Source organism: Parambassis ranga, chromosome 22 (genome assembly GCF_900634625.1).
Source record: "Parambassis ranga chromosome 22, fParRan2.1, whole genome shotgun sequence".
Taxonomy (NCBI): Eukaryota; Metazoa; Chordata; class Actinopteri; family Ambassidae; genus Parambassis; species Parambassis ranga.
Window position 1 is genome coordinate 15,509,587 of NC_041042.1, and position 10,774 is coordinate 15,520,360.

A 10,774-nucleotide genomic window follows, 5' to 3' on the forward strand; every position below is an offset into this window, starting at 1 on the left:
GGCTGGTAACTTTTCATGTGCAGCACTGCAGAGAAAAACACTTTTCTACAGTCAATACTTTGCTGTTCAAAAGCGAACAAAGATGAAAAATCCAGGAAGAAAGCTGTAGAGTGGAAAATAACTAGAGGGAAAGAAATGCTCCAACAATAAACAATACTGCAATGATAAGAACAGGCAAACGTTTTTCTTTGAATGGAATCTTTATTAATAAGTCAAACATCAAAATACAAAATGCACCTCCTCTTGTATGAGAAAAAAGTCAAAAACGTCTCAAAACAAGTAACTTAAAACTTTGAAACACGAGTTATGGGTAGGAAAAAAAAAACATAGACCCTCCATCCTGTCCTCCACTTCTTCAGACGCTTCATTTTGCCGCCTGCTGGGCCTGACGGCGAAGGAGCACGTAGATCTTCTCTTTGATCCAGTCCTTGTTGTACGGCTGGTACGTCTGTGTGTCGGCACGATACCTGATGAAGCACAGGAGACGATCAACAGTGTGACTTTCAGTGGCAGCTCTGGCTTTCAGACATGTCCAAACAAAAGTATGTTTCTTTTAAGCTCAGTTCAGACCGAGTCGGTGTCTTTAGCTCGACATTATATACTTACACCAAACAGCTGAGGTCGGCCAGGTCGTCAATGAAGTCAAACAGCTGGCTGATGTCGTACGTAATTGATGGACTGTTGGGGTTCATTCTCTTTAAATGCTCCTCATACATCTTACACACACCTGTGCAGGAGACAACAATAGCTTTGCGTTACAATCAGGGACCTATAGTTGAAGGAAACATTACCAGGGCCAAATCACAAATTAACCACGGAGGTCTTGTAAATTTATGCGACTAAGAGTGTACTAGTCCTTCAGCTTACCCTCCATACATTCGTTGACTGATTCATAATCCGCATATGTCCTTCCCTCTGGTCTCTTGGTGGGCTGCACTAGCAGGATGGTGTGAGACTGACAAACAGACACAAATCATTCCATTTAACGTCTTGCTTAAAAGGCATCTGTGTTAATTATCTGTTCCAGGTCTGGCACAAAACATTTTCATGCCAATAGGACATCTTTGATATTATTCTGACCTCCTATAACTTGTTAACTAATGATGACAAATTATCATGGCATTTGGAGTAATAATAATCAGTTTGTTGACAAAATTAATATTATTTTGTTTCATCTTGAATGCCAAATCACTTGAGTTGACGTATTTTCTCATAACTGTTCAGAGACTTTCATTTAAGTATAGAAGTGAATTATTTTCTCACCACTGACATGTTGTAGGCCACAGGCATTCTTTAACAGCTTGAAAATCATTACATCAATCTAGATACACCCCTGTATCCCTATGCAATCTATACATATGAACTGCTGGTAGGATTATTATTTCTTGAACCCTCTCACAGTGGAATATAATAGAAAAATGTAATTATCAGGACATTTTTTTCATTTTTCAGCCCTTGGTAACTCAAAACTAAGCTGGGCTAATGGAACACTCTGCAGTTGTCATATTGGCTAACATTTAATTATATATTTATTTTTTAACCGAAACGATTAGTGTTTTTAAAATAACCTAATAAATACAAAACAGTTTTGTTCGAGAGGTTAATGATGTGTGCTTCATTTGTCAGTCTGGTTTGTTGCAGCTGCTCAAATGCTAAACGTCCTCTCCCTCAGTCCATGCTAACGTTAGCAGTCCGCTTGAATCGTTGCTAAACAACAGTTGTGCACAAATGACAGATTAAACGGTTATATTAGGAACAATACAAAACAATCCACCTTGTAAATGTTGTATTTAAACGTACTAACCATGTTTTAATCGCGTTTCGGGTAGGTTTCAGGCTCCTGCTTCTGCTTCTTCTTCTGCTCCTGCTTCTTCTTCTGCTCCTGCTTCTTCTTCTTCTGCGCCTGCGTCGTCTTCTTCTTTGCAGTTTGCGGCGGTGTGATAAACAACGTCACGATGCAATACCGCCCCCACTAGAATTTATCCAATATGATGTTTCTAAGAGAGACGTGTAATCACCACTGATGTTGTCGATTTAAACAAAATAACCTTAAGTCTGGGCGTCTGATTCAATATTTTTACATGTTAGAAAATACGTTTACGTATTTTAATAATAAAAACTATGTCTTGATTTTGAACGCTCGCTGACGCCATGTGAGCAGGAAGTAGTTTACATCAGCGGCCGGAAGTTCAGTGAGAAGACAGGAACAACAAAGAGGAGAAAGTACCCGGGCTTTAAACCTACTCGAGAACTCTAAACCGTGGGATTTATCTCATCTTTACAGTAGGTAAGTGTCATTCTTTCAACGCCGTCTTCCCGATAACTATCATTAATTTGCGCTGCGCTAGTAGCCTAGCGTTAGCCGCCTAACGCGGCCGCTGCCCGCTCGCCGTTATTGCATTATTGGCTAACTAGCCATTTTATCGATTCTCTGAAAATAATGCACCAATGTGGGTGCTCAGTACAGTTAGATCATTAACGTTACTACTCGTCGATTTCTGTCTAATTACGATGTAACACTGCTAAGAAGTCGTAATGAACGATTATTGTCTCCTTTCGTTTAATCAGTGACTGAAACGTTACTTCCCTAAATCAGTATTATTAATGCAGATTAAAAACTTACGTGTATAGGTTATAGATAGTTAAAAAAGAGATACTGGTCAATCGAATAATTTCCAGACTGTCCTTGAAGTGATCACTAAGAGCTGGAGGACGAGAAAAACACTGTACACTGTGTTCGATGAAGAAAAGTTCATCTTAGGCTAATTTAAGACTTCATGTCTCAAAACTGAACTGTTTAAAATCAAATTTATTCTTTTTCAAAGTTCAGTCCCTGCTCTGCGGTTATCTTAGAAACTTATGTGGAGATAAGCACAAGATTCAGCTCTCCTAAAATATAAGAACGTCCACTACTTGAAAGTTGTTGCTGCTATAAGACTGCTATGGTCATTTATTATCTGGACAGAGAGAAAGAGATAATTTCAATTTCATTCATTCATTTAAACTGTCACACACACACACACACACACACACACACACACACACATATATATATATATATATATATATATATATCACAAATCTGTGGGGAGTCACTTAATGACAGAATACAAATTGTACAAGTTCTAGATGTCAGAGAACTTCTAGAAGTGGACAGGAAAAGAAAATGGAAAGCTGCAATTAGATGTTATCGTATCAATAAAATCATTTAATTTCTGGACAGCATGTGTTTTCAGAGTTACCTCACCTGAATCAACACACCCATTATCTTTACATGCACCAATTGATTCTGTGTTGTTGCTGATAGGCCTTTATTATACCTAATCCTCAGCCAATACCCAACCCAAGTGTAATTTTGCTAAAAAGAAAATATGACTGTATCTCTCTCTCTCCTCAGGGTAAAAAAAAAAAGACGTTTTGTTTGCATGTGAGGACACGTTACAACCGAACCAACCATGGCAAACAATGCAGAGGATGTTGAAAAGAATATGGTGAGTCTGGAAAAAGTGTGTCGGCCTCACACTGCATCCACCTGTGTTAATGTGTTGGCTAATGATTACCCAGCAGTTTTTGGCTGTGTGCAGACCTAGAGTTTCAAGGCAGTCCTGAAAGCCTCATCTGTGTCTTAGTCACTTTGTGACGTCATGAGTCACATTCTGATAAGCCTGTTTTATTTGGCCTATGGTGCTATAAATTACACGGACAAGATTATTATGGCCTGATAAGAGAGGGTCCATCTTACAACGTCAACGGTCCTTAAATCCGTCGGGTAGTAAAACTGGGATTATGGGAGCTGTCTGTGTGCTCTGCATGTTGTTGTTACTGTAAATACAGTTGTTTCCTTTTCCTTTACTTTACTGCCATGCCCAGGAGTTAGTTTGCTCCATACCAGTTGTACATGCTCAATACAACTATGAGGGGTGCACAAAACATTTTACCTAAACTACAAAGGGCCTTCAACACACATTTTGAGATGTTACAGTACCACTATGTAACTAGTTAATTTATCACTAATTCAGTGAAGTAGCCCATGTGTCCTTGGGGCCAACATTGGCCTCATTCCCAGGACTAGGAAACAATGCAGCGTCCCGCACAGTGAGATCACTCTGCACAGCAGCTTGTTTAAGCACTGTGACAGCATTCACTGTTCGGATCTGTTGAGATGGCTCCCGTGTTTTTGCGTACCTGCTGAGGTTGCTGCGTGTCTGGACTCGACTGGCAGTTTTAGTTCACACACTTCTCCCTGATTTGTGTCCTTATTTTGTTCTGATGGGACGCGGTGTGCAGGGGGAGAAAAAGCTCAGTGTTGTTATCCTTGGTGGGAGTCACTGAGTAAGTGAGATAGTTAAGTTCTGGGATGCAAACATTTTGGGAGAGTCTGGTGTCCTGAAATAAACAAGTTAGTAGAGGTACAATGTTCACCTGTTAACACATGTTGAAGATTTGCAAACTCTGCCTCTAAATGTGACAAGTTAAAAAAAAACCAATAAGTATTCATGGAAAAAACTATGATTGTTTTCTCATAACAGGACCAACAGCAGGCCAATGCAGCCCCAGAACCACCCCAGCAGCAGCAGCAGCAGCAGCAGCAGCAGGCACAGGAGGCTGCCACAACCAGAGCACGATCCAGGGGAGGTTCAGGTGCTGGAGGAGGAGGTGATGGTGGTGGTGGAGGCGGAGGAGGTGGCAGTGGAACTGGGCCAGAGCAGAATGGGCAGCCCCCTACCCCTCGCCCCGTGGTCATGGTCGATGCCGAGGAGGACGAAGATGAGGAGCTGACCTTGAAATACGGGGCCAAGCATGTCATCATGCTCTTCGTACCTGTGACGCTCTGCATGGTGGTTGTCGTGGCAACCATAAAGTCCGTCAGCTTCTACACCCAAAACGACGGGCAGAGATTGTGAGTGTTATGCCTCTCAACAGACATAAGAGAACAAGCTGGTGTTTGAATGAAAGGCAATACAGCAGCTTTGCCACAAGGTGGCGATAATGCGACATGCTGACAGTTGGATAACAAAGATCTTACCATAGCCGAGCCAAAATGCTGCTGCAGTGGATTATTGGCTATTTTCTTCATGTCATGTTTTATATTTTCTCTATATTCATGTGTCTGTGTGATCTTTCCATTCAGGATCTACACACCGTTCCCTGAAGACACGGACACAGTAGCACAGAGAGCCCTCAACTCCATCCTGAATGCCACCATCATGATAACTGTGATCATCGTCATGACTTTGGTGCTGGTGCTCTTATACAAGTACCGCTGCTACAAGGTACAGACCAGCCTTTCCTACATCAGGCCACATATTCTAATGCTAGCTACAGGTCGACACGAGAGCTTTCTTGGCTTAATGTTATCTTTCCCCCTCTCTCCTGTGGCTGTAAGGCTTGTTTTGACACCTGTTACCATTAGTGTCACATACAGGTGCTGCCACTTCAGATAAAGTTTAAGAATTTTCTTTATTATTGCATGAACTAATTAAATTATTTAAATTATGTGATACACTGTGGTGCTCATCAGTTAAGACGTCTGTTAGTAAACATCTAATCTGTTTATATAATTGAAGTTTTTGGTGTAGAGTGTAGAGATACTCAAGTCATTTGTTTTTATTAAAGGTAGGGTAGGAGATTTGGAAAACTCCATGAGAGTCAGCCAGATTTCAAAAGTTAAACACACGCCCCTTTCTCTCGGAGCTCACCCCGAAGCCACACCTCGCAATCACATGGACGCATTACCCGAAGACGAGCTGCGGTCTGTGACTTCGGCCATCATGCACGTACCTCTCTGGTGCGCGCAGAGCAGGAAGAGAGTGACAACCAGCCAATACGCCGCGCAGGGTCCACCCGGAGGATTGGCTGATGTTTTTAGTGTTTTATAGCTTCCACAGATGATTAATATTCTTCATTTTAAAGCGAAACTGCCGAACTAATTGGTTGCTAACTATAAAGAGAAGTTACACTAATTTAATAAAAAGTGCATCAGAATGAAATCTCCTACCCTACCTTTAATGTTTTTATGGAAACTATTTTATTTTATTTGAGGGCCTCTTCTACATGATTCATGATTTTTTTCCTGACCATCACCTTTACAGGTGATCCAAGGGTGGCTCTTCCTCTCCTCCCTCCTCCTGCTCTTCTTCTTCTCCTACATCTACCTCAAGTAAGCATACACGTCTTTAAACTTCTTATAAAAGTCATCTCAGTTTTTATGAAGTCGTTCCTGGTATTTTCATCATGACTCTGTTCTTCCCAAACAGAGAGGTTTTCAAGACCTACAACGTGGCCATGGACTACTTCACCCTGGCAATAATCATTTGGAATTTTGGAGTGGTGGGCATGATGTGCATTCACTGGAAGGGACCTCTGCGGCTCCAGCAGGCCTACCTCATCATGATCAGCGCCCTCATGGCCCTGGTTTTCATCAAGTACCTGCCAGAGTGGACGGCCTGGCTCATATTAGCGGTCATATCTGTCTATGGTAAATCCTCCCTGACTGCTGTCTAACCTCTTTTTAAGCCAGTCGTCAGTGAACTCTTTAAAGACATCTGGTTTAATTTAGCAGTTTTGATAAAAGGACAATAGTGTCCCAGGAACTTTAAAATAATTATTTTTATTATTATACTTCTGTTATGAGGATTTGTTGCCTCCAGCGTTATGTGTTGACATCACTGATACCCTGACAGGAAGGATGTGTCTCAAGACCTGAAGCATTTGCACAAATTTGCTGAAAGTTAATTCCCTGTTGCTGAGTGTTAAAAAAGATTACACTTGCCAAAAAGTAGCCTGGAGTCAGACCACGGTCATGAGTGATTCTCAGAAGTTCAGTGCGCTCCTTTAATTGAACGAGGAAGTAAAACCTTTTTGCCAGAGCCAGTAACTGTGTGTTCCCCTGGCTGTTCTTATCACAGATGTCTCTCAAAGAGCCCTTTGTTTGGTGGCTAACATCGTTTCATGTCTGGCCTCTGTTTTCTTTCCTTTCACAGATCTGCTGGCGGTGCTCTGTCCCAAAGGGCCCCTCAGGATCCTGGTGGAGACGGCTCAGGAGAGAAACGAACCCATCTTCCCAGCTCTCATCTACTCCTGTAAGATGGACACGAACAACAGCAAGCACATTTCAATTTCAGTTTGTTTAGAATCTTTGCAGCCTTGCAGTGTTTTGAGTGACTCTCTTCTTCTGCAGCTACAATGGTGTGGCTCGTCAACATGGCGGACACTGACAGGCCAAAGAGAAACTCAACAGAAGCGGCTTCATCTCAACAAGAGACTCCAGAAGGTGGGGGGGGGGGATTCAGAGCATGGATGGGTTCAGGTCATTTTTCAATCTGTGTGACAGTCGTTGAGTCTGTCTCATATCACTGTGTCAGCAGCAGCAGCGGCAGCAGCAGCAGCAGCAGTTGTGGTCTCTCCGGCACCCTCGAGTCCATCACAGGACGACGGAGGCTTCACCACCTCCTGGGTCAACCAGCAGCAGCACCAGCTGGGGCCTCTTCAGTCCACTGACGAGACCAGAAGGGAGATCCAGCAGATGCCTTCAGCTCGTCCGCCCGTGGAAGACGATGATGAAGAGAGTGAGTCCTGATGTGTTGGTTTCTCTTGCTATATTTGCACTGATGTCCAAGCAGTCTATAGGGGCTTTCCACTCTGGTTACACAGTGTGGTCGGTTTGGGTTACGTGAAGTCCTGCTTCTCGATAAATCAGGGGAAGAAGAAGAGAGAACTGAAACACGCCAGATTTCAAAGAATTTTCAGGAGTAAGCGTTTCAACTGATTTTTTACCACACAACTGCTGGTGGCAAGTGACTCAATCATCGTTAACTAGATGATGATTTATCATTTATCAGTGATTTTAAATCACTCACGGTGCATTCAAAGACCATCATAAATTGAAAAATCCTTCAATTATTTCTGTTTTTACAGTTTTTGGTTGTTATACAAGGTGTAATTTTAACAAGTAAATAAACATTACAAGCCAGACGATGAGTTTCAGGGTTCCGAGGGTTAAACCAGCCCCTGCTTTGCGTATTGTGGACCAAACTGTCAATGCTGTTTTACGACCAAAAACAACACCGTAGAGCTGTACACATTAAGACCCTTTTAGAGTTACCTCCCACTCCGAATATGAAGGCGAGCTCTGTAATTCAGACTCGTGGATTCTCGGCCTGCCTCCTCTCAGTGTGTAATCATCATCTTTTACTTCCCACTTCTCTGAACACACAAAACATTTTAGGAATGTTTTTATGTGTTTCTGTGAAATTAGTGTGCATGTGACTGCTTCTAGTCAGGGCAGATTAGGAAGAGATTATTTATGGCAATTGCTGGGTTAGATGTCTGTACTATTTGGGTGCTGTTTCTAACTTAAAGCTTCGGTAAATATGGGGTCGGCTCTGGAGTTTGTACAGTAATTACAGTAGAGAAAAGGTTGCTGTGGGGGTTGGAGGGCGTTTGAATTGACTCCACCCTGAATGTGGTGTCCTCCTGTGTTTTCAGGGGGCGTCAAGCTGGGACTCGGAGACTTCATCTTCTACAGCATGCTGGTGGGAAAGGCCTCGGCCGCAGCCAGCGGCGACTGGAACACCACGCTGGCCTGCTTCGTAGCCATCCTCATTGTGAGTGACCAGCTAGTTATTTTGGTGTCACCGCAACCTCGTCTCTGCCTCTCAGCACAATATGTAACCCCACTTTATGTAAACCACTTGATTATATAATAAGTTGGGGTTTTTTTTTTGCTCCTTCAGAGGCGATATTGTACCCAGTGTGCTATTTCCTCTGAGTTTTATTTTGCCTGTCTCTGCAGGGGCTGTGTCTCACCCTCCTCCTCCTCGCCATCTTCAAGAAAGCGCTGCCCGCTCTGCCCATCTCCATTTTTTTCGGGCTGGTCTTTTACTTCGCCACAGACAACTTGGTACGGCCCTTCATGGACAAGCTGGCGCTGCACCAGTTCTACATTTAGCAGAACGTTGCCCTGATAACCCTCACCCACATAACTCTCCGGCCAACAACATGAGAGCGGTCCCTTCACAGCCGGGGAACAAAGGGGACAACGCAGGGGCCCCTCCTGCCTCCCACCACCCCTTTCCTAGGAACTCATGATGCCGGGACACACAAAGTTGTTTTTTTTGTTTTGCTCTGCCTTTCTTTCTGGCGCCAAGGGAGGGTATTCCCCCACGACATCTGTTCTTAAACATTTTTAGTTTTGTTTTAAACCAAGAAGTGACATTTCTGGCTCGACTGGGGACCTCATCTTCAATCTGCTTGTCGATCAGCGGCCTCAGGCACCATCCAAACTTGCAGGATGATTTTTCTTTTCCTTTATTTATACAGGGAAGCTTCACAAGCGCTCGTCTGCTTCTTTTCCAGCAGCGCCCTGCTTCACATACACACTCAGTCATATATGGGAGCTCCTCACCACAGGCTTCTACAGCTGGGGCTTTACAGCAGGTGCCTTCCTCAGGGACACCTTGAGGGTAGCTGTTGACTGAAGGGAGGTGGTTTCTATACGTCTCCCTTCAAAGACTTTGTTTAAACATCCTTGTCACGAGTGGTCACTTGTGAGCTACCACAGCCCCCCCCCCCCCCCCCCCCCCCCCCCCACACACACACACACTAAACAAGAAAAAGATTGCAACGCCTTCATCAAACTAATGGACATAGATAGACATGTATAGGTTGATTGTGTATGAGATGTCAGTCACCAGAGCGTGCTTTCCTCACTGCTGTTAGGAATGGCTTAAATGTTTGTTTTAATCCACAGTACACACACACGCAAAGCTCTGAAACTGAGGCAATGTACACCCACAAAGATGAATGCCGATGTGGAAAGTGGAGGACTTCACGTCTAGAATTGAGCGTTGTTGTGACACACCAGCTCACCTCGCACTGTTCTCCACCCTCGTTTTTTTTTTACCTTTAAGTCACATCTGAATTCACCGCTTGAAGAGGAAGAAGAGAGGACGCACAGTGACACGCTCGCACCTGAGACTTGTTCCGTCAGCCACCGCGCAGTTGTACTTGGTGCAGTCGGAGGTTCAGTGCCTTGCTCAAGGGCATTTCAGTAGTAGTTGTCGTTGTCATTGTTGTTGTTACTTGTGGGACAATAATGTGCTTTTTCATTCTCTTCCCTGACTCTTTTTTTTCCAACCTGTCCAGGGATTGTAAACTGTGATCATCCGGTCACAAACTCCAAACCTTTAGGCTCTAGCTGCCCTCATGACACTCGCCTGGTGCTGTTTGGAACTATGCTACATTAATCACTGAAATAATTTCAGCTATACACAGATGTGGGTTTTTCATGATATGCAGATGAGAAACTTAGTTTTTTTTTTTTAAACATGGAGGTTTCTTGTGGAATTGGTGATGTAATTGTAAGCCAATAGTTAGCATTAAGCCAGGTGATAAATGAGGGAGGAGTTGAATTTGGGAAACCTACTGTAATCCCTACTTTGAAGCATTATTAGCTTGACTGGTTGTGTTAAAAACAAACCAAATAAGTTGAAATCAGTTGAGTGTCTGGTGTTTGAACCAGCTGCACTGATTGCTCTTGTGTTGTTGCACTCGAGTTTCATGCTTGCAGAAAATCCAGGACGGAACAAAATAGTAATATCTGCTCTGAGACTGTTTTTTTTTTCTTCCCCTTTTGTTTTTAAGGGAATTTGTTGGGAGGCTTTTTTTCTGTCCTTCACATGCATATGTGTGTTATGCAAGGTTATTCTGATTCTGGTTTTTGTTCTTTTTTTAAAAAAAAAAAAAATAAACGATAAAAATGAACAGTTGACTT

At 43.1% G+C, this 10,774-nt stretch overlaps 2 protein-coding genes across 6 annotated transcripts; one reads left to right on the plus strand and one right to left on the minus strand.

Moving 5' to 3' along the window:
- Positions 1 to 218: 218 nt before the first annotated feature.
- LOC114427654 (enhancer of rudimentary homolog) lies at positions 219 to 1,918 on the minus strand. The gene is made up of 4 exons (XM_028395832.1): positions 1,805 to 1,918; positions 868 to 955; positions 607 to 727; positions 219 to 467 (listed from the first exon to the last, which is right to left on the minus strand). The coding sequence occupies exons 1-4, from the start codon at positions 1,805 to 1,807 to the stop codon at positions 365 to 367; spliced, it is 315 nt and encodes a 104-aa protein (XP_028251633.1). The 5' UTR covers positions 1,808 to 1,918; the 3' UTR covers positions 219 to 364.
- A 257-nt stretch (positions 1,919 to 2,175) lies between these two features.
- psen1 (presenilin 1) lies at positions 2,176 to 10,114 on the plus strand. Of its 5 annotated transcripts, none has more exons than XM_028395827.1 (11): positions 2,176 to 2,287; positions 3,398 to 3,491; positions 4,530 to 4,900; positions 5,132 to 5,273; positions 6,093 to 6,160; positions 6,258 to 6,478; positions 6,984 to 7,082; positions 7,181 to 7,273; positions 7,365 to 7,568; positions 8,488 to 8,606; positions 8,795 to 10,114. In XM_028395827.1, exons 2-11 carry the CDS (start codon positions 3,456 to 3,458, stop codon positions 8,948 to 8,950), a joined length of 1,509 nt encoding a protein of 502 aa, XP_028251628.1. In that variant the 5' UTR covers positions 2,176 to 2,287; positions 3,398 to 3,455; the 3' UTR covers positions 8,951 to 10,114. The 5 variants fall into 5 exon arrangements, with proteins under 5 accessions (XP_028251628.1, XP_028251630.1, XP_028251631.1 ...); XM_028395829.1 differs by having other exon boundaries at positions 7,368 to 7,568; XM_028395830.1 differs by having other exon boundaries at positions 7,371 to 7,568.
- The last annotated feature ends 660 nt before the right edge of the window (positions 10,115 to 10,774 follow it).